Source organism: Rhamphochromis sp. 'chilingali' (genome assembly GCF_963969265.1).
Source record: "Rhamphochromis sp. 'chilingali' genome assembly, chromosome: 12".
In the NCBI taxonomy this organism is placed as follows: Eukaryota; Metazoa; Chordata; class Actinopteri; order Cichliformes; family Cichlidae; genus Rhamphochromis; species Rhamphochromis sp. 'chilingali'.
In genome coordinates, this window is record NC_137939.1 from 21,389,204 (window position 1) to 21,413,616 (window position 24,413).

The 24,413-nt window shown below is 38.9% G+C and overlaps 1 protein-coding gene across 2 annotated transcripts; it reads left to right on the forward strand.

Annotated features, from left to right (window-relative positions):
• The first annotated feature begins 509 nt into the window (after window positions 1-509).
• LOC308407745 (chemokine-like protein TAFA-1) lies at window positions 510-20,151 on the forward strand. Of its 2 annotated transcripts, none has more exons than XM_080899585.1 (6): window positions 510-903; window positions 1,950-2,110; window positions 17,554-17,694; window positions 18,823-18,947; window positions 19,138-19,224; window positions 19,380-20,151. In XM_080899585.1, exons 1-5 carry the CDS (start codon window positions 848-850, stop codon window positions 19,168-19,170), a joined length of 516 nt encoding a protein of 171 aa, XP_080755711.1. In that variant the 5' UTR covers window positions 510-847; the 3' UTR covers window positions 19,171-19,224; window positions 19,380-20,151. The 2 variants fall into 2 exon arrangements, with proteins under 2 accessions (XP_080755711.1, XP_080755712.1); XM_080899586.1 differs by having other exon boundaries at window positions 1,969-2,110.
• The last annotated feature ends 4,262 nt before the right edge of the window (window positions 20,152-24,413 follow it).

Below are 24,413 nucleotides of genomic sequence, written 5' to 3' on the forward strand. Positions count from 1 at the left end.
TTTTCTTCTGAGCATGTGGAAACATGTTCTTCATCTTCTTTTATACACCTCCCCACAACAAAATAAAGGTATGCTGAGGACTGCTTTTATTTTCTCCCGAATCTTTTGTTACTTGGTAACATAACATCCTGACTTTCTGGTCAGGATTTTTAGATTAATTTTGAATCACCTAGAAACACTGAGCGTGTCTTTAAAACCCTAATGTAGACAGATTTGAGACACTCAATTAAAGATGAAAAGAATAAAAGAATAAAATGAACTGTTGCCTCGGATGAAAAATAAATGCATTCTAAATGTAAATAATTGCTAATCCCGTGGTCACAGCTACATGAGTGATACCAGTTTCCCTTATTTGCATTTGTTAGAAGCATCTGTTTAGATGGAATCCCACTATGCCATCTAATCCAGAGGCAGTCTGGCTTTAAGACATGTGATACACTCTTTACACTCAGCCAAGCTGTACGTGAACATTTGTCTCTCAGTGTTCGCTGAGGAGGGACTCAGCGAGCGCTGCTGTTCAGAGGCTGCCTCTCACTGGAAGGATGCAGACGGGGAAAGAAGAGATTCCACTACAGTTAATCAAGGAGCACTCTGCACGTGCCTATAAATGCGAAGGGGCAAATGAATTCAGTGTCACTGGGAGCAGCTCTTTAAGGGGAAGCAGTGATAATTCAAAGGTGGAATTGAAACAGCTGTAAATCTATTTCCTGACTCTGGCTTGACGGTCATTCGTGAAACACCGGACTGTTGCTATCAAAGTGTGGAGCAGGGAGACAGAGTCAGCGGAGTTCCCTGCTTGAGCCAAATCCACAGTTATTGGATGGGATCAACATGAGCAGAATTATGGATGGATTTATGCCATTCTGTTGAGATATTTATACACTCATTTTTTGGGTTGCTCAGGTAAGGTAATCTTTTGTTCTTCTCTGAGTGAAACCTAATTTCTGTCGTTGTTAAGATGTTCAGGTTTTGTATCAGTCTTTGAAGAAAAAGAATGGAAACTGTGAAATATGCATTCATAAAGAATAACTGGACTCTCTGATACAGCGTTGAGAAAATCTAAATACATTTGATCTTATTTTATGATACTGATTTTGCTTAAAATTGCACTGTCTGTTTAGCTAATTATCTATTTTATTCCAGTTTAACATTTACAAAACCAATATCAATAAATAAAAAGACAGAAAAGACAACCCAGGACTACCAATGAGATTTTTTCTTACTTATGATTTGATAAAAGTTTTTTTTAGGGCTTGTCATTGAAATATATAAATTAGATTAAAATGTAAAACCTAATAAATAAATCCTGATATGAATGAATTTCAGGGAAGGAATGTTTTTAGAAAAATATTTTTTCCTTTTCCATTTTGATATGACCAGATGCATTCCTCGCCGTGAATTCTATATTTTCCTTTTTTTTTTTCTTATCTAAACAGCGTGGTGAGACGTTACAAGCCTTTTGATTCCTATTACCACCACGTCACTGTCATATTACTGTGACAGATACAGAAAAGCCACGGCAGCCAGCTGCTTGCAAAATCTTATCTTTCTTTAAGTTTGATTTTGGTTTTGAGGCAGGAGCACAGCTCAGGAGTTGAAGGGAGTCAGCCTGTCAGGGGAAATCTCTGCTGCATGGGAAAAAGTCCCCAGGGATCACTCCACATTTGCAGTGTTGTGGCTCAGGGACAAGACAGGGCAAAGTAGGAAGATGAAATGGTGAAGAACTCATACTTATATAATCATGCTAATGATAAATTCTGATGACTAAAAATCTCCACTGAGGGGCGTTGAGGTCAAATTACCGACAAAAGTGCTTAAAAGAAAATTGAAATGTATTCATTTTTGCTCAAGACTCCAGAAGTGTGCATGCACAGGGGATGGGGCAGAAGTGGAGGTGAGGGAGAGTGAGGTCAGAGGTTGAGACATAATGCATTATGGGTTGATTCCAGCTCTACTGGTCCTCAGCAGATGTGTCCTGTCATGTCCTGGCTGCTCTGCCTGTGCCTCTGGGTCAGTGTGACTGCCATCCAGCTGTGTCAGGCCACTTTCTACGACACCATCCAACAGCATCCTGGGACAAGGCCTGGGCGGACCACAATTCATATGATTGGTGAGTCTTTTTGTACTTTCTTTCTTATTTGACATGACACATACAGCATAGAAATGGCTGCAAAAAATACATTCTGAATCATCTCCATTTATTTCCATTGCCTCTTGAGTACTGCTACTGTATGCTGGGTTTGGCTGCTTAAGTGTTTAATTAGATTCCTAAGAGAAAATATTAGCCCACTTTATTTCAGTCTTTATTCCATTAATATATTAGTGATTAACAAATTATTTAGCAGGCAGATTGCACAGGGGCTGACTTTCATTAAGATTTGCACCACATAGCTTGAGAACTTCTACTGAAGATCACACAGATAAACAATGAATGCCTTTGCTTTTTCCTTCTTCAGCTATTACGGTTGATATTCATGCTACACTGCTCCCCCTCAATTTGATCTGTGCGATTGTGTTGACTGTGAAATTGCACTGAATGGAATATGAGTGAAGCATTGCGGTCGGACTTTTGTTTTCATCAGGCGGACGTGAGCCCTGGTTATGGTAAATAATTATGATCTCCGAATTCAACAGAGAAGAGGAAGCTCAATGCTGTCAGAACTTCAAAGGGAGAAGTAGCTGCATGAATGTGCAGGTCCTGAGTGTCTGTTATTTCCTCTATGCGCTGGTGCACCTCAAGCATATCAGCAAGAAGTCTTTTTAACAGTCTCAATATTGTGAGTCAGAAGACTTCCCGTTCCAACACCTCCATTTCATCACTCAGGTGTGTGCATGTGAATTGGAGACGTAGAAAAATATATAAAAGAAGAGGGGAAAAACACAGGCAAATGGGATATCTTCTCATAGGTGGTCTCATATCAACAAAAGGAAATTGAATTAATATTTCAACTGTGCGTTCGGGTCCTTTTTTGGAGAAAAGAAACAATTTGAATCCTTCAGGTCCCCGTCTTACTAACAGGGAAAATGTCCTGTCATTCCATTTTTCCATAGACCTCACTTCCGCACAAATGAGATGCCAGTTTTATGAGAGGAGGATGGGATGCCTGTCTGGATTGATTCTGACACTCGAACATTTGTTCTGTGCTGTGTTGTGTGCCTGTTGGATTGGTGGGAGGATTGGGGTTGACGGGTCATGAATTGGTGGCAAGAAGGCCATTGGCTACAGACCACTGGGCCAATCATTAAAGGCAGCAAAATGCCACGAGTTCACGGTGACTGGTATTACCAGAGGAAATCAAGATTACAGAGGGCGAGAGATCAGTTGTGTCCTTGCCAATAGGAATTTAGATCTACCCGGACGTATATCAAATCATTCATGTGTAGTGGTTTTGGAATCAGCTAATTGTGACCTGCTCTTTATATCTCTTAAACATATTGAAACTGTTGATGAATTATCGGCTGCTGTGTGAACAGGCATCTGAGAGATTTATTATCAGCACTGTGTCTCACACTCCAGATGTGTTTTCAATAATAATTTCTTTTTGACATTGTGGAAGCACCTGTTCTGTTCATCCACTGACATATTGGCAGCCTTATTGCAAAGAATGTGTGTCCAGAAGTCCATTAGCTAGATGACCCTTGACTAGGTGCCTGTGTGTGCTCAGTGAATCGAACAAGGTGGCCTGCTTTCCACCCTACAGCTCTACTTACAGATTTCTGCCTGCCACTCTCTCAGATATGCTTAGGGCTATTCTCCGCCTTCCTGGTACAGGCAGGGTTGCTCTCTGCGGTATGATTCATGAGGTGCTGTATTTATTTGGTGCAAAGAGCGTGAACAGTGCACAAAAGAGAACAGATTGTGTTTGTCTTGCATCCGTAAAGGCCTGGTCAGAGATGTTGCTTTTTATTTGGGGTTGTGTATTTCTTGACCCTGAACATATCCAGAGGAAACGAGAGGAATCGCAGATGGACAATTTTTTTTTCTGTCTAAAACTCTGACCTGGTAAACAAACAACCAAACAAAAAAATAACCCCCATAACTTGGCAATGATTTTAAAATGTAAGCTAAGATACTAAAAATACATTTAAAAAATCCTGTGCAGGTATGGCTATTTACACTTTTGCACCTCAGATGTTGTGTGATATTTGTTAAAGATCAAAATACATGCTTCAGTTCAGAGGGAACAAAGGTGTGTTGAATTTTTTGAGCAGCAGTCTACATTCAGGGGAAGAAATAGTGCCATTGGTGATGCAGTGCATCATGTGGAGGTGTTAGCAAAAACTACAACAAACAGTAGATAGTGGCTGCCTGAGGTGGCCTTGCTCTCTCGTGAACTTACTCCCACCAACATTTGGCTCGGCAGGGTCAAACTGTTCATAACTGAAAGGTCACTGAATCTCAACGCCGTGCAGATAATCTCTTATCTTGTGGTTACTGTAAAACATTTGGCTGTGAGTGAACATGCATACAAAGAGAAGATATGCAAAGCAGCAGAACTGGGGATACAAGCAGAAGGAGCTCACTTGCATGTTAAAATCTGCTCATATTTAAGTCACGCATGCTACATGTTGCACTCTTGCAAAGTTACCCTTCTTCCTCTTTAAGATGGCTCCTTCAAACATCGATGAAATTTCAGTGTTAAGCAGCTTAAATATCTTCTCTTCTAATATATGGAGTGAAACTATAGTTTCTCCTTTTTTTCCTAGAGTGAAAATACCACATAAATCCCTCATGTCTCCCATTCTGCAGCTTTAGTGGGGACTAGAGGATCAGGACTTTTTTCTGTGTGCCTCAACAAAAGAAACCACTCGCTGGCAAAGCTCACAATGAAACAAACATGAAAAATGGATTTTCGGCTGTCACAAACAAAGGTTGTATCCACTATGCACTGTTTTAGACACTGACAATTTAATAGCCTTATATAAGGCATCCTGGAGGCACATTATTTTGACATACATCTTCCTCCTCCCCTCCCCTAGACCTCCTCTCAACCACGCTCTCACTAGTGTCATCGCTGCTCTGCTGCAGTGCCAATGGGAAGTGGCGTGCAGCCTCAGCCCGAGGCTTCGCCACATCTGGAACTCGGCAAACTCACTTTGTCCTGATGCTGTTACACATGTTACTGTTATACTGAAAGACCATCGGCCACTCTGTGAAACACCAGAAACTTCTTCTACCGCCTGCTAAAAAGATTTCCCGCTTTAATGGCTCTGCTGAAAGCTGAGGCAAAGCTTGTTCAGCCATCATATTTTAGAAAGTATTCATGTAATTTCCTTGGTTAGCCCTGAAAGAAAAATATATTCTTAAGTAAATGAATCTGAGGACAATCAGTGGCCTAATTATTACTGTATGCTCACAGCTACAAATAGGTTTTACATATTCTAGTATTTCCCATTTATCTTTTAGCCTATGAATTATTCATAAGAGAGTACTCCTCTAAGCTTGTGGATATTTGTTTAAACAGCATGTTTAATTGAAGTCTTTCTGCCAATTCTGTGCCGGGCTATGGTTTGTGGTCACAACGCTTATATGCAAAATGAATTTCTGTGGCCCACAGCTTAATTAATTTGCCAGGCTTCTCTCTCTCTCTCTTTCTCTCTCATGACTTCACCGGCTATTTCTTATTGAAGCCAAATTTTCCCAAGTATTAATAACACAGGTGTTAATGGCTCACAAAGTTTATCCTCCTGATAAAGGCTGCAGTGTTAAATTTTCTCTTCCGGGCCTTTAGAGAACTGTAACAAATTAAAGTAGAAATTAAACGAACTTTTCAGAACATGATACTAATGAATAATGACCTTATTTTAAAAACGTCTTTCAGTTTCTTTACAAAAACATTCTACATTTTAAGAACTTATTGATGTATTTTAACACTGTGCCATGTTTATGTACATAACCTATTACAAATAGGCCACTGTAACAGCCTAATAGCACTCATTCATGAGTCAGAACAGTAATTGCAAATCTGTCACATCTTGAGGTCATTACATTGCTGGCAGCAGCCTGCTATTTTGCCGTGAACCTCATTATCTGAGAGGTAGCACTGTCAAAGTCATATCTCATTGATCATCAGACACAAATAAATATAATCCTCATCATCTGCGGTTACCTCAATGTCTTGCTTTTTTAGATCTTCTGCCATTAAAAACCTCCATCCCAACGTAAAAGTCTTTCATTCCCATCATTCCCTACTACATGTGACAGAAAAGTGACCTAAGTAAACTTATTCATCCTTATGTCTGCCTTAATTCATAATATCAGTGACCCAGAACGAGCCAAAACAAGAAAACACACTCTTGCATACCTCAAGACCCTCAAGGCACTCTAAAGTCTATTGGAGCATATACTGCATGTTTTAAGCAAAGTGGACATTATGTAAATATCCTTGAAGCCAAAGTATACCCTTGGAAATTTGATTTAAACATTTGAAGGCCATAGACTCCCTGATTCTAAGATTGATCACGGCGGGTTAAAATGGGAAAACAGCTGAGAATGAAAAGATGTATGATAAATGTGGTTTATGGTTTCTTTTTCCTTAAAAAAAAGCATGTCTGTAGACGTAAATTGTGACTTGGAATACAAAATCCATCTGTAGTTTGTCTCTGTTTACCTACAAAGATGCAGTTAATCAGAGAAGTCCGATGAAACACAGCGTCCAGTCATATCAACAGATTCTCAATAAAGAGGTGCTTCGGTCTCATTTAGGCTGTCACTAAAGATGACTGTGTGTACCCTCGCTCAAGGAAGCCCCTTTACTGTGTTATGGTCACACCTCCAAACTGACAACAGGCAGCTGCGAATTTTTGATGTGTTTAAAAAAGTAACATAAAATACAACTATTAGAAATGCATCGTCTATAATATAGTCTATACACTTTATAGCATTCTTCTGTCCTTCAGAGTGCACCCCACTTTGGGAACCACTGCTCTAAAGTCTGTGTTTAGTGATGTAAAACAGAGTTCACCTAACAATTCAGTTCAATCCATCACTAAGAAACAAAATGCCAAATGCTTATGGCTTAAACTCCTACTTGAAAGCTTGCATGTAAATAGTTTTTGCACTAAGCCAAAGAAGCTCCTGAGGAACAAACAGAATGCATTGTTACTCCTAAAATTAGTACATTTATGTTAGAACTTTGCGTATACGAACTGTGGCCCGTGGCCAATTGCTTCTGTAAGACATTAGCTCTGCTAAGAAGGCCTACTGTTTAATAACTGCTTAGAATAGCAGAACACGTTTTGCCTCCGAATGACATTATTATTGGATTGTTTCAAACAAATTTGTCTCTGCTGGGTATAAGAAGCAGTGCATCCTCTTGGGGTCATCAGCTAGATTGTTAGACCCTGGATTTGTTTGTAGTTAGCAGCAGTTTTCTAAATATGTTGCTATGACAGCTGACATAGCTCAAGGATAGTTGACTCTGAAACCCCGAATCCTGATAAAAGTGCTCAGTTTGCTTTAATCCAGAAATAGTCCAAAACAAAACTCGGCTTCTACAGACATCGTCCTTTGTGTTGTGTGAAAACAGCAAACCGAATGAGTGTTTTTGCTAATAATAAACACGGTTCGGGAAAGTTATGGAGCAAGTTTATCTGTGTCTGAAAATAAATTAGTTGCTTCTTAAATGAGTTTATGCAAACAATTAAAGTTTCACATCAATTAATGGATGATGATGATGTTGGGAGTAATTAGTATCAAAGTTTTATTACACTAAATTGTACATCTGCTTTAGACCACAGCATGATTTTACAAATGTTGGAATAGAGTTGTTTCGTGGTGCTGGGTGACTTACAAAGATAAAGAAATGCATTTATTAGAGGGAATAATAAACTTCACATGAATAATATTTAAATTGCTTGGAAACAAAAATAACTAGCTTTAGATATTTTTCTCTTTTTTTCAGCTTTAGATATTTAAATAAGAAACTAAAAGAATAACTATCTGCTATCTCTAACCCTGGATACCCCAGAGTCACAGAATAGATAAGAGCTAGTGGCACCCTGGAGACAAACATGCCCCCAGAACTCCCAAGGGCAAGACGCCCAAACTGAAAAAATAACATTACTGCATTTCATTTTGTATTCTATTTATATCTTGGTTTTTACTTTGTGCCTCTTCTTGTGTATGTTGGTTGTTGTTTTGCTCATTTTTGTGCTTCCTGTTAGTTGTTTAGCTTCTCTTTGTTTTCTTTTTCATATCTTGGTTTTGAATTTGCGGCTGTGAACCTGTATTCTCTGGAACCATTATTTTAATAAGATGATAAGAGGAAAGCGAGTACCACTTTGCAGCCACATAGATGGGCTCTGTGTTGTTTTTAGCCAAAAATGTCGCCCCCTTTTAGAGGCCCGTAAGCCCATTGAGTTACAGGATAATAGACTACAGTAAATGTTTTGCCAGGCACCGTGACAGCACTTCAAATTCCTCATTATTAATGACATGAAAAAATCAATTCAGCCTTTTTATCCTTTGTTCCTATGTCAGTGAATCAAAACAAGCCTTCACATTGGAAAGGATCCCACCATCACGGCACTTCACTGTAATTGCTGATGTCAGTGGTTGCACAAGTGTTCATGTGTGAGCACTCGTTCACTTTAATTCAACATTTTCCCCAGGAATCAAAAACTACCAGTGAATTAGTGATAGCTCTCGCCCCCAGAGTTTGTAAACATTATATCAGCAAGTTCAGACCTTCGTGTCTCTTGTGTGCTGAGGATTGCTTGGGCGAATGCACTCTCTGCCAATGTAAAATTCTACCCTGGTGACTAGTTTTCCAGCTTAGCCACATTGTGGGTGTGTAGATGTAGACCTTGTCACAAAGCCTGGTTTTTTTTTTCTCTTTGCAAAGGATTTTGAGGTGTGGCAGACCTCATGCTCGTCTTGCTCCTTAGATGATTTTGTCACTTCACTGTTGGCCAGCTGCTGTGGAATTTGGATGCTGGGGATTTTATGATCGAGTTGAAAAAAGTAATCTCGCTAAAACTGAGACTGCAGATTCAGAGTCTCTTTTAACTAACACCCCTGTGGTACCCAAACAGCATCGTGGTGAAGAAATATTACTTCTATTAATTCATGCTCTGTATTTGTAGTGTTAAAAATGGGACATCATTTCCACATTTTTGATTTTTTCAATGAAGGAAATACTTCTTGCAGACTGGGAATTATGCTTGAGAGATCATTTCACATGGCATTGCCTTTGTGGTAGCCTATTTTAAATGCTTGGCAGGAATATGAAATTCATTATCATTACTTAGACCTCATTAAACTGAAAAGAAGCATCTCAACTTGCTAATTGGTTCCAAGGGGGAGGGTAGTATTAGGAATAAGCAAAGTAATTAATATTGGGTTTATCAGGCTCTCATGCAGATTTTATTTTTTTTTTCTGCTCCTAATATCTCCTTGGTGTGCTATAAGTCTTCTGGCATATTTACACCACAGATCCAATTACCTTTCCTGCAGAGACTGGATAATGCATGTGTGAAAATGGGGGACGAAAGTGGGGATATTATGTTTTTGTCAAATATAAAGAACATGACGGAGAGACTAAATGAGACATTTCAAGTCATGCATCACCAGAAGAAATTAAATTACAATAAAAAGACAGTGCTTTTTAAGGGTCTACATTAAAATCTGGTCCAGTATCGAGCAAATTAACAAGAACTTTATGAGGCAGTCAGTGAAGTGAATACATCTACAATGTCTAATTTAAAGCATGTTATGCATGCATTTAAAATGTTTCAATATACAAAACAAATGTCCTATATCATCCTTAATGGCAGGAAGATGTGTTTAAAATGTTGATCCTTTGGCACGGGCGGCCAGCAAAGATAATATCTGCCATATTTCTCCCCTTATCGGCACTCCTACATAATAATCTCCACTGTCTCTTGAGAGAACAGTCAGGAAAGGTCATTTAATCTTTGCATTACGCATGTTACACAGTTTACATGCTGCTACCACATCGGCACCCAGGGTGGATTGTCTGGTTGGCAGTGAGAGGGCCAGCCAGCAGTCACATCAGAGGCGAACAGCCGTTCTCTAAAGGCTCTCTGCTTTGGCTCTATCTCTCCTTGCTTTTCTTCTTGCTGAATGCAACTCTTTCATCTGAGCAAGCGATCTAAAAATATGAAATACCAGTTCTGGACATTTGCGAGTTAGAGAAAAAAAAAAGCTAGATAGAAGGACAGGAACAGCTTGACATTTAAAAATGAATGACATCACACTGACAGAAGACAAATTTTTACAATGCATTCTTTGCTATGCGCTCCTTTTCCGAGAACTCTGCAGTAATCGTGTGCAACAACAGCATAGCCTGTTTTATGTGTGTTTAATGGACATGAAAGCTGCTGTGTGATTGCTGTACTTTGCTGTCATGCTCAACATGCCACACCATAAAAAACACATAACCACTGGCCTTTTTCATGTGTGGGACCAACTCACTGAAGAGTCAAAATAGCACGGAATATCCTTGATCAGGACCACGGTGTCGCCAGTGTCCCGGTCCCGTCTTGTATGTGACAACACGAGACGACAGACTTTGAGGCTCAGATGCAAATGAGAAACCCATTCTCCACTACTCACTGCTTCTTTTGTTACATGCAGTTTTCATGCATCTTAAAACAAAAGCACGCTCTTCACTGTGAGTAGTCTTTTGGCATTTCAATAAAGTATCACCCATGTCTGGCCCACTGCACAAGACCAATCTAACGGCCTTCTTGCGTGACATGCTGTCAAAACCACCGGGCATATTTCATGAATATCTGTACTTTTATTTGTCATGGACAGTGCCTTTTCAGAGTAGAAAATGGCAGTGTTGATACCCCCTTTCTATCAAGCACATGCGCATACGTTTGTAAACTTACAACATGCAAGTGTTTTAAAGAAGAAAAAAAAGATCAACCTAAATATGCATTGATAGCAATTAATACCTAAAGCTGTTGACAAATTCTGTTAATTCTTTAAACATTTGCAATTCTCAAATTTACTCGAGCGTTGTTTGAAATCTCATTTACACTGCAACAACTCCTCTGCATTTTCTCCAGACTCAAAACAAATTTGTCTCGGAGTGTATCGAGCAATATGTCACTCACTTTCACCCCAGCATTTATGTCTAGAATAACAACAGTACTGCAGGGATTTCAGATGTTTTTGCAGAAGGCAGGGAAAAAAATAGACACTCAATTTGACACCATGCAGTCACATGTTTTGTGCCTCTCACTGTCTTCCATCTGCATTAATTTGACATTCTCTAATCTGGCGCTCCCATTTCCTGTCAGCAACAGAACTGCTGTACCCTGCTGGCTTGGATGTCTACAGAGAGCATGCACAGAGAAAGTGAAGCCTATTAAGGGTCACCTTGGATGCATTTCCCATTAATAGGTGACAGGCATGGTGCTCTAAAACGTGGACTTCTGTGGTTGGGAAATCAGGGCCCGCTGTCTCTGATAAATGACTTTTGAGCTACAAAATAATTAACCACAGGAACTACGGACTTTCCAGGGACTTCCATGTGACATGGACTCAGCTCTGAGCTTGTTTGGAGTTATTCAGATGTCACACAGTTATCAAGATATATTGTCACATGGCACTTGTGCACTGTGCAAGCATACACATTCAGAACAGGGTGTACACAGAGTGCCACCGGCTGCCAGTCAATGGAACCCAAAGCCCAGGAGAGAAACTGGTTATCTGCTAAATTGAGTCCCTTAGGCTTTCCATTTGGTTTGTATATGGAGTGTAACAGTGACTACTTTCAGTGCTTTCCTTTCGGTTATATTCACTGTTCATTAAATCGTGGTGTTCAGACTCCCTATATGAATTACACGTATAACATTTTTCATGCATACACAGTTCTGAATGCCTGAAACAGATGGCAGAGGAGTGTTGTCATTCAGAGGGTATACTTGCTATCAGTGTCTCCAGAGACAACCCCACAGTCTGGGCTCATTACAGTAGACAGCGAGCCATTGCATACTTATTGCGTAGTGACATTTCTATTGAGATAAACTGACCATTTTCCTCTGCGCAATAGCTGTTTCATCACGTCTGAAGAACCATTTACTGGTCCCACATGAACCCTGCTCACATTCATTAGGCAGGCAGGACCGCAGATCCACAGAAATTCAGAATTGGTGCTACGCGTTCATGTCACGCATGATTTGACAGCATTTGCCTTCAACCAGGCTTGCTGTCCATAACTCATCGAATTTCGATGCAGTGTTGTTGGCTTCCAGCGTGACTCATTGTGCCGGAGAGCATTGACTGAACGACACTTGCTGTCCATTGAGCAGATGAGACGCTGCGGATCCCAGGTGTTGTCATTTGTGTAGATAATCGCATTACATTTAAGTGTTTTGACAATTTTCCATGTGGTAAACTTGTTCTGCACAGAACCCTCTGTGGGGAGTTGTTTAGAGTGTTAGAGAAATGTTTTGTTTTCTGCTTTTTGTGTTTCACAAAATCAGTATTAAATTGATTTTACATTAGCTATCAACACGCTGTTACATCTTGATTTGCAGACATATCAAGCTTTAGGTGCTTCGAAAATCATGGAGTTCAGATGAATCCAGAACGAATCGTCCTCAACCTTTTCTGCTTTCTCCTTTTTTATGAGTTTTTGTTATCATTTTTCTGACGTTGAGAAGCTCTAAAGTTGGGTGAGACAGGAAAGTGTTGATAATGATTTACTTCTGCTGCATATGAGGATATTATAAGAACACATCAGATAGACCTATTGTATATTATTGCTGGCTATAGGGTATGCTATTCATTTTTGACCTTGGAAACCAGTATGTTGCTTTTGGGCGAAAAATACATAAACATTTCTTCCAACACTGCATCTACAATTCAGTTATTTTTCTACAAGCATTTCTGTATAGTACTTAAGGTAATGATCTCACCATTAGATCCATTTGTAGCTCTCCTGGACCCTTTGATCAAATTTTATGGCTTGTAGATGTTAAACTAAATGTGAAAATGTATAAAGTCATAGGGAAGAAGCTCTAAAAGTGCTTTGAATATCAAGTAATAGACTGATAAAAGTGTAACACAAACACAACCAATAAAGCAGTAAGACAACAGAAGACAGGTCCTTTAGCTGCACTGAAGGCACAAAGTTGTACAGTATGACTAGTACTTTTAATATGAAATTTTAAAAAAAAAACAGCTGAGAAGAATTTAAAAGTTATTTCTGCTGATAAAACAGCTCTGATCTAATGTACTCTAAGGCTTAGCAGCGCTCTCATTTTTTAGGCATACAGCAGCTAATGAAAGATGTAAATTGATTTCTGGCAAATATAGGATCAAATTAGACTCTTAAAAGGATGAAAAAGTAAAATCTTAGCTTATGCTGCATAGATTTTGCTCTCTTGAGTAAATGTAGTTATTCTTAAATACAGTCCAGTATTAATGTAAACATTTATCTCATATGCTCGAAGAAAATTGGTGTGATTCCGTATGTTTTTTTTTAAATTTCAATGCTTAATTTGGTAAATACTTCAGTATCATTGATGTCCTGTTCATCGTTAATCATTTACATTGTATCTGTAACTGTAGAATTAGAAAATGTCAAACACAATCAAAAGCATGTTCATTGTTCCAAGGATTTATTTCTCATAACAGATCAACAAAGGTCAGCATATGCAATAAATCGCCATAAGAAACCAAACAACACCAGGAACAGACCTTCCCAGGCAACACTAGAGAAATCTTACCACAATATAGCAGAATTATTTTTTCCCCAGCTCTTCCAAGCCTGAAAATGAGTTGTGCCCTGTTGAGTGCAGGTTATACAGGTTTTCTGGCCCAGAGTAATGAAGAGGCAGGAGCAGGGAGCATGGCAGCAAAATCAGGGCAGCTCCAGTTGAGACCCTTTTTCTTTGTGACCTCTGACCTGATGAATGACAATTTCTGTGTGACCCTTGTTCCCTGTCAATCAAAATGTTTTTGTAGAGGCAATACAACCATGAGCACGCACACACACTGGCAGACACACACACTGTCAAAAGCCATTTGTCATTTGGAAGACTGATAATAGGAGAAATGGAAATACAGAAAACAATTATACCCTTGCATGACTCCAGGCCTTACCTGAAGAGAGCATTCATATCCAGCCATGTTATCCTTCGTTTCCTTCTGCAATATTTATCATGCAATGATGGGGTCTTGGAGCATGCAGCGTGTTGTACTTGCAGGCTGAAACCACGGGTGAAGTTGAAAAGCATTCATCAGTGTAAGCTTAGCTTTTGTTTAAAGGTACCCAGTACACCTGCCAGCTGGAAATACCACACTGATTTGCATTTTTATTCGATTTTAATGTATTCTTCGGAGGTGATGATTTCCAAAAATAGAGTATCCTTATTCTTTGCTGTGCTTGGTAGCAACAAGCAATGCAAGTTAATTCTGTTGAATAGTGTTTTTAATAGATCAAAGAAGAAATCTGGGGCTGTCTTATGCAATTAAGGAGATGCATTAAGAAGAACAAACCCCTGTGGGCTGTTGTTTTCAAATGATGCCCCACTGCTTCCACTGGTACATCACGATTAACGTTGTGCAGACATGCCCTTTTGTTGAGTGCATCAGGCAGCAGGCAATATTCGCTCAGACTGGCTACAGAATTTGGATATTTTTCAGTTAAACCAAAGGCTGTTTATGTTTTCTGAAATATACAACCTGGAGTTATGATAACCCAAAGAAGCTCCACAGACTTGGCAAGAAGCGAGAAAATGACAAACTTTTTTAATTCTATCCTTCCCATGGTCTGAAATTTGACTATTCATTTTGTCCCTTAATGGGAAGCTAGTTGTGTTTATTAATAAACACAACTAGCTTCTGCTACCGCAAGAGCAGATTCACAACCGGGGATTGTAAATATGCTGAATATCAACCCAGGAGAAATACTGAATCCTGAATCAATTTCAAATAAGTTTATACCAATCTGACTTTTTGAAGCTTTACACACTTAGAAAAGATAACGATGACTCTTAATGCAATGAGGTAAAAATTAGAGAATCACAGTGAGAAGTTCAGTGATCTACTTTTACCCAGTAGGTCACCTGGGTCCGTGTTGGTTAATCCCCCCGGAACTTAGATGATGACTCACAAGATTTATCTTATTCCTTTTTTTAAATTTAAGCTGCCTTATGAATGAATTTAGTTTCCACTTAAAAACTGAATCCCTACAATCACATTTTTCTTCCTTTATTTAGAAGTGATCCAAAATTATCATGCGACCTCTTCATATTTCAGTTTCAGAGCTCAGTGTGAGCACCACGTCGCCCCGATTTGGCGTTTTAAGGTATTATAATGCAATTAAATATAGGAAAAGGAATTTTAAAGTTAGAGTGCAATAGTGATCAATAGATTGAGAATGTGCACACGTGCTGACAATAGGTAGTGCTTTGCTGTACTGTGAGTAGAGTGGTAACCATATTTATTACACAGATTTATTTTACTCTTAAAAAAGTACCAGGGCAGATATATTTCTTAGCATTTTGTTCCCTTTATGACTGCATGAGAGGAAGACAGGAAATATAGACAGGAAATGCCAGAAGAAAGAAGGGTTTATGGCTGCAACAACAGTCAGATGGTAGTCAAACTGTAGAATGAACCATGTCCTCATTGTTTGCCTTAATTAGTGAGAAAAGATATCCCTTCACCAGTTCAGTGTACCATTTGAGCCTAGAACAAGCAAATATTTGTTATTTTTCTCTTGATAAACAAATGAAACAGTTGGTTGAGTGTTACTTAATTGTATGCTGTTTTTTTTTAACAACAACTTAGTAAATATTCAATCACTGATTAAATGCAATAGCAAAAGTTTCAAAGAAAGGTGAAAGAAAGGTCTTTGAATCATCTCACAACTAACACAGCCCCATCTTTTTTGATTGCTTTATGGTTAGTTTCATTAGTTTCATTGCAGTGATTTGTCCGATGACCAAACAACATCGGGTTTTCTGCTAAGATGGTGTCCAAGGCTTCGAAGAAACTACTAGGAATCAAGAGGACCTCACTAACCAAAATATTCAAATGCAGTGAAGCAATATATGCAAATCTAGCCATGACACATTTCACAAACCCACAGCTCATTGTCAAACATTACTTCAAATCACTTTGCTGGCAGTGTACCAGATACTTTCCCCCTCTCACTGCTCTTTCTCTCTGCAACCTCCTTGATCTTCTGTCATGTTGACGGGTGTAATTGTCAGATGGTCCTTTGCTGCACAGCTCTCATATGTTGGAGAGTCTGAGCGCAGTGGGTGGGAGAGGCCAGAGGCCGAGGTGGGTCATGTCCGTTTCGTCCAGTTCTAACATCCCTCAGGGCAAAGCCAGTAGTTTGGCGATAATTGCATGGTGGATGCAGTGTTCATATTCATGATAACCCTGAAGCAGGCCTCTCCTCCTGCTAATAGATGTCTTTTTTCTGCCCGCTCTCACACATCTCTTCATCGTCATTTCACATTCGCCAAGCTGCAGGGGCTTCGCTTGTTCAAAGACTGTAAAGCACAGGAATGATTATTCTGGTTTACGGCAAACTTCTGTGATGTTTTACTGTTATTTTGCTGCATAAAAACAAACAATTCATGAATATGGACATTGTAGATTAAACACAAGATACATCATTTTCAAGTACCTTAAGGGACATTTTTAAAGCATTCAAAATCATGAGCAGAAACATAAATATGACAGTTGTTGTTTATTAATAAACACACACACACATATATATATATAGATATATATATATATAGATATATATATAGATATATATATATAGATAGATAGATAGATAGATAGATAGATAGATAGATAGATAGATAGATAGATAGATAGATAGATAGATAGATAGATAGATAGATAGATAGATAGATAGATAGATAGATAGATAGATAGATAGATAGATAGATAGATAGATGAGCATTTTATATATCTAAACTAAAATCATAGTTATCTGAGAGATAAGAAGGGGTCCGACCCATACACCGCTCTTTTAATAAAGAGTCACATGGAAGCAAGCTTGGCCAATCCAAAGCATTTTATAAGCTTATCATATGTGGTTATATGTACTATCTAAAGCATAACTAAAGATGTAAAAAATTCACTGTGAATCTGATATTATTAATATCGTGATATTTGGGAAAAAGCCATTCCATTCAGAAAGCTAAATAGCATCTTTAGAAAACCTGTTTTGTCAATAACTATGTTTAAAATGACCTTCATTAGGTTTAAAATGGGTCTGCTTTCACAGGAGAAACTGCTCCCCAAAATACTTCATGCTTGAAAACACAGCTGTTGATTAAAAACCTAATAATTGTCTCTTTGATTAATCAAGCGACAATCATCAGTTAAATGTAGGTGAGCAGAAATATTTCCTTCCAAACAGCAAGATTAGTGTAAACTACTCAAGTAACCTCATAATTGTTAACACGGAGCTCAGCTAAATTAGTAACTTTCCAGCAGTGAATCCGCAAATGTCCACAAATGAGTTAAGTGTTTAGAACGCAAATGCAACTCAACTTAATGGCTAAATGTAGCCCATTTTTTTCTTTCTTTCTTATCAGAAGGGGGCACATGTGAGGTAATTGCTGCTCACAGATGCTGTAATAAGAATCGTATTGAGGAGCGGTCACAGACGGTCAAGTGTTCCTGTCTGCCAGGGAAGGTAGCTGGAACCACTAGAAACAGGCCTTCATGTGTCGACGGTGAGTATTTTTATAACCAAAGAAGAAGAAAAAATATCAGGTTAATCTACAATATCGGCTTTACTAATTCTGTCCTATGATTGCATGGTATTTATTCTGTGAGTGACTGCTTTGCAAGAATAGGATGCTTCCCCCTTGGAATTCTACCAAGAATGTTCTGTTTTACATACAAAATATGTTTTGTAAAGATACAGAGATTTGTGCAAATCTCTCAAAAGGCTGAAGTCACCCGTGCAATGCTTTGTCCCAAATAAGATTAACATTACCTGCGATAATGCCACATACAAATTGTGTTGCTGACAGACAGCAGAAGGTTTCTGCAGGGGTGAGCTTTACTCCGACACAAGACAGTCAAATACATCTGCCAAATGTAGCGCACCTCAGGGAAGAGTGCAGAAATAAAAAATAGAATAAGGCAAAGAGACACAGACAAAATAGGCGTTGATTAAATATGCACCTTGTGGATATTTCATGAAGGTTTTACACATGCTTTGACAAATGTCTCCTACACAAGCTCAATGCTTTGTAAGAAATGAATTTGGTGTCGGGGTCTGACACAACTAAAACACATATTGGCTTTAGGAAACCTCTCACCTGCAGCTTTTATCTTAAACCCTTTTGCAAATATTACTGCAATATCTGAGCAGACTGAGGGATATTTGAGTGCTCTCCATGTCAGCTCTGACACATTCTTTTCCTCTGTCACACATTGCAAACCATTTACTGTCTACTTACCCTGTATTTAAGGCAATTTTCTCTTCTGATGGCAGGGATATGGTGTGCATTAAAGTCAAGTCCCAGTCACACCTACCAATCCCTACACTCAATGAAAAGCCTGAGTTCCAGCCTCTGTATTAATGTATAACTGCATCTAATAAAGAGGCCACATTTTAAAGGATATACAATGTAAAGCAATAGTTTTTCACCAAAACGGTTTGTCCAAAGCATATAGAGCTATCAAATACAGCCACATTACTTACCGATAGCTTTGACGTAACATATAGATAATTAGAATTAGACAACTTCACCTTAAATCTCCTAACCACCAAAGCTGTGCTTTCAGGCTTTTTCAGTTTGGGGCTTTTTACTTGCCTACTATGTTATTTCTCTTGTCTTTGTTGCCTGTAGCATCCATAGTAATTGGGAAGTGGTGGTGTGAGATGGAGCCTTGCCTGGAGGGGGAGGAATGTAAGACGCTCCCTGACAACTCAGGCTGGATGTGTTATGCGGGGAACAAGATCAAAACCACAAGGGTAAGATAACCTCTCTTGACCGCAGGATTCATGATATTATAGCAGAAATGTGGAAGAAAAGTGTAGCATTCAGTGACTCTGTCTGTGGCATCAGCAAAACATTGAACTTTGCAGGATTCCTTTTCAGTGCAAATTGACTTGTTAACAACTGAGTCTAACCTCTTAATTCCTTCCTTATTTTTCTTGTCAGAACACTCAGCCATACACAACATCAACATATTAGCATTTTGCAGAAGGGATGCAAGTGAAGACCTCAGGTGCAGAGGATAATTTGCAGGTCAGCTTACTGGGAAACTGGATTACTAATTAATTTCTCCCAACTGTTCCAACTTCTGAACTGAGCAAAGAGCAAAACACAGACTTTGTGCTCTCTTCTGTGCTATTAACTCTTAGCATATAGCCCTCTAAATGTGTCTTTCTTTCTCATTTCAGCACTGTCGTAGGACCAATTAACGCAAGAGACAATGAACCTATTGTTGCTTGAAGAAATGCAGACACTTCTCAAATCAAAGTGTAAAAAGATGTAGAATACATAAAACACATTCTGCTCAAGGCTCCTGCTCAAAGCTGCCTGCAGGAAACTTCATCATAACCTTGTAATGAATACATTTTCCCCATTTTTTTTCCAACTCTGAGACAGAACGAGACTGTCTGTGCATTTGGATTAATATCTGGAGAGAATCTGACGTCCCTCCGTAGACATCAGTAAGACAGATGTGTACTACGAAGCACCAAACAGGAGAGGAATATATCAAAGGACATGGGATGAGCAAGTGCAGAAGCTGACAGCCCTCAGGATTTTCTTTACTCCTTTTAATATTAGAGGAAAAACATTGTACATAATTTGTTTGTCCTTCATTGTGTACATGAACTATTTATGGTGGTGGTGAACCTTCCCCCCTTCTAACCCACAAAAGAGCCAAAGTCTGATGAGTTCACGAATAATATGTTAGGATGAAACAAATGCATTATGAGGAAGATGTTTTACAAATACTGCTTGTGTGTCTTGATACATTTTGCCATTTGTTTGTGTGGTACGTGTATGCCTTTGATAACCTCTTAAATTGCTTTACCAATTAAATTTGGTGACATGTCAGCTACCCTAAAACCTGTTGATTCACCAAAACATGTGAAACCAGTTAAACCATTTCCAAAACTTGAAATGCCTTATTTGTGTTGGATGATTCAAATGGTAATACTGTACATATGAAGCCATCTATTGATATGTGCTGAAGTTTCATTAAAGTCAGTGTTCCTGTTACTCATGCGAGTGCATCTTTGCCACTCAGTAAAACATGAACACAAAGCCCCCCAAAAATAATATTTTAGATTCAGTGCACCTCACACTTCCTGAGGAAATGATCACTTCTGTACTGCTATGTGCATCGCAAATAAAAATCCACAAGTCGACTGAGAAATCGCAGGGGGGGGGGGGGGGGGGGGGAATGACACTTAGAACTCGCCTCCCCTTGTTTTCTCTGATATCAAAGCAATGTAGTTACAGCTGTGTGCACATTCTTTGGTCAGCTTTAAAAAGAAACTCCTAATAGCCCATTGAGCTCTAGCTGTAACCCACACACTGACTTATATAAAAGGATGGATGTAACCCACAGGTTGGAAAAGTGAAGCCAATAGGGCATTTGCTCTTATAGCCAGCAGGGGGCAGCTCCTCCAACTGCAAAAGAAAGAAACAAAAAGAAATCGTGCTTGTGTATAAGGCTAGAAGAAATGAGTCTGGGAGAAATTAACTGCATTTCCAATTTAATTTATGGCCTCAGTAACCGCTTAGCTGATGGGTTTATGGCCTCTATCACTAGTTTATGTCTTATTTAATATAGTGTGATGTAATTTCGTAAACTGCACACAAATGTAAAGTAAAGCAGGGTGTCGTTTAGGGAATGGAAAGACGTAAGCACACTTCAGTTTCTTCTCTTCTGAGTAGAAAAAAGTTAATTAGACAATAAGCATAATGCTTATCTCAAGTCTTTAAACTTTAAACTTCTGAGCGATAATCACAACACCTACATCCATCTTTTATATACAGTCTCTGAGCCTACAGCGTAACTAACTCTACAGCAACATTATACTTCTATATTCTCCAAAGTGCAATTCAAACACTAGTCCTGAGGTTCATTTGTTTCAACCTCGCTTGCGCATTTGTGGATTTAAAAATTCAGGTTTTGCTTTCTTTTAATAAGTTTCCAGATTGCTATGTTTTTAGATGTCAAATGATTTTAAGTTTTTTTGGTTACAACAACAGAAGTTTTTTAATTCTAATAAAATGTTTGTTAGATTGTGTTAGCATATGGACAGGCATTGACAAAGACACATCGGGAGTCATGGTGACCTTTCAGGGACACTGACATTCTTTTCAGTGTTTAGTTTTTTGGAGATGCTGCTTAGCAGAGGGTCTTACTTTTGAATAAAGACAGGTTAGTTTTCATTTCTTTTTAAAGTTAAGCAGCATGTCCTGTGTTGCTATTTGGGATTATCATGATCCCTATTTGCTTGGTAGGTCCTCCTCCCACAGCCCATGAATATTTTAGTTATTTAAGCTTTATGGATATCTAAAAGAATAAGCATATTTTCCAAAATCTAATATTATTTCTTTAATCACAATTGCTTTTTCTGAGAATGTGCTATTCAACCCTTCACAGAAGCCTCTTTCAGCTCAACACACAGGTCATTAATTGGAGTCACTCTTGCTCCCTGTACAGGCAAGATAATCGCGCATGAATAAATGGCAAACAAGCATTGCTCCCCTGTATTTACAACATTTTGATGCAGCACTCAGTGGGACACTGGCCATTGCTTTCACAGCCTCGCTCCCTCAGGAATTACTCCAGGAGGAACTCGTGGCTGCTGTCGCTGTGCAGTGTGTCATCCATCTTCAGGAAAAATTGTTTTTTCCTGGACCTTCCACTTGTTTCATTATTTTCTGCTTTCCACTGATATTCAGCTCTCTTGAAAAGCACAGCTTGTGCGCTCATTAGAATACTCTGGATCACTCATCTATTAGATAAAAATATTAATATATAGATGTTTTATTTGACTTTTAAGCTCAGGAAGGATTTCATCTGAACTTTAAATAAGATAAAACACACAATATCATTTCATGTAGCACTGAACAAAAATCACTCCCATGAGTTACATAAAATCCTTATCCCGTTTGAGGCCTTAGCCCCTTATAAATTACTTAAAACAATTCTTTATATTTTGCCCTTTAGACAGGGGAGGTCACAATATCAAAGGTATTTTTATAATATTTCACAGACATCTACTTTCTGTCTAGAAAAGATCAAGTTTGCCCAGGTACAAAACACTGAAAGGTAGCTGAATGCACCACAGTAGTGACCACTGCAATCTATGGAATATTAATTTATTTGGGATTTCTTTTACCCGGTGCCTGAAGGTATTTGTAAATATCCTTAAACAAAATACAGCTTCCAATGTTAAGAGTAAAAATGTATTCTTTGACTTTCTAAGTAGTCAAATTTACAAACCAAAACTAAATTTAAAATGTTTTAAAAGACTTATGCAAGAATGCAGTATAAAATTAGGTTGAATACAAGCTAGCCAGGAAGGGAGACAACAGTTTGACTCTCAATGAAAAACATGGAGAGGTTGTTTGCATAGCAACTACACTCAGCTATAGTGGTTGCTACATGTTGTGATTTTGACAAGAATTTGCACTCATTGCCATACAAAGCAGAGATTTGATTCAGTGAAGACCTTTATACAAAGAATGTGTTTTTTAAAGGGACAGCATTTTACTGTAAATCCAGGGGTGGCTGTATTAAGAGAGACATCTCTTTTTTTCCCCTGCTGTCCTTGCACATGTTAATTTTTGGCTCAGTCTGCACTGAGACTCATGCAGCATAATCACAGATGCCAAATTACAGCACAATGTCCATCATTTATTGTACTGAAATTACAACATGCAGCAGGGCCAGCAGTGATTGCTATACATGGCCCTCTGAATTCATGAACATATTATTTAGGTCTTTCTTTTATTTCCCCCAGGCTGCCAGACTTTTAACTAGCATTTGAAATAATGTTGCATGTCCAAAATGGGATTGGTAAACGGGCATAAAGTGTGGACAATGTCAGCAGCCTCCTTTTTTCTGTCTGTCTGTGGAGTGGCTCTCTGGGCTAAAGCTGTAGGCCCTGATGTCTCACATCATGCAGCAGAACAGTGAGAAATAAGACACAAGTGATGGTGATGTGCCCTGACTTCTTTTTATGACGCACCAGGGACATCCTGGGATTTAGAGCTCCCATGGGTTTGTTCTAAAGACACATTTCATTCAAAACACTCAGAGAGTCTAGTCATGTTCCACTGTCTGCACTGGGAAGTCACTTTTTCTGTTTTCATGAATATCAAGGTGCAACTTTGAACAACTGGGAATGATGATAGGCTTTTAAATTTGTAATAATTCCTATCAAGACAACCCCCACGCACCAATAATTATCTGATTGTGTGAAGATCAGTGCAGGGCTTGCCTGTTAATTAATACTAGAAAAACCAACTGCAGCTCTTGTTGCACTCAGTAAATATACGAGAAACTGCGGGGCATGGAGTGCATACTGTGGAAAAAAGCATTTAACAAAGTGAAAGTTATTAACTCGTTTTTGCAGTGGTTTTCTGTGGCATCGAGCAATCGCCAAGATTATCCAGTCTAATCACATCCTGTAACCGTGGAACTGTCTCCACTTCCCCTGCAGGACTCTAGGATTTCAAAGTCAAGGTAACGCGGACCAAACTGGATTCTAATTAAAGTTGACATCAGGTGCCTCATGCTCCTTCCCCCCTCCTCCTCAGGCTTTCATCTAAATGATTCATGCCGAGAATACCAGGCCTTTCAAGCCGTTAGGTCCTCACAAAGGAATAACAACTTGATCACACAAAGAAAACATAGACAGATTTACAATGACACTGGCACAGTGTCTGTTCCACTAGCTTATATCAAGTTATATCAAACCAATGCAGAGGCACTCGGCTGACATTTTACATTTTTGCAGGGATGACTTTTTTAAAGTATTCATGCTGGCAAACAAGAGGAAATTAAATCAGAGGCGTAAAAATGTTTTTCCAGCAGAATCACGTTGTGTTGTGGTGACACATACGACAGAATGCTCGGTTTCCAGGTGTGCTTATGTGAGTAGGGTGCAACCTGCTACATGACTGTCTGGAAATGAACGTGACAAGTGTTGGCCATATGTTGCACGCTGGAACACCGTCATTATGGCAGAGGATCAGTTCTAGCAATTCAGTGTCACTCTGGGTAGAGCAGCAGCTAAATGGCTAAAAGAAACATAAAATTGAATCCTTCTCTAAAATTGCAGAAGATACAGGTAGGCTAAATAATTGCTCAATAGAGAGATGAATAGTTGGAGCCCCCACCCCCACTCACACACCCTTATAAGTGGGAAGAGGATTTATCTTTGTGAGAGAAAACCTGCCTT

Coding starts and splice junctions, on each gene's coding strand:
- LOC308407745 (XM_080899585.1), top strand. CDS start 848: ATGGATTTATGCCATTCTGTTGAGATATTTATACACTCATTTTTTGGG. Junction 904..1,949: donor TCATTTTTTGGGTTGCTCAG/GTAAGGTAATCT, acceptor GGTTGATTCCAG/CTCTACTGGTCCTCAGCAGA. Junction 18,948..19,137: donor ACAAGATCAAAACCACAAGG/GTAAGATAACCT, acceptor TTTTCTTGTCAG/AACACTCAGCCATACACAAC.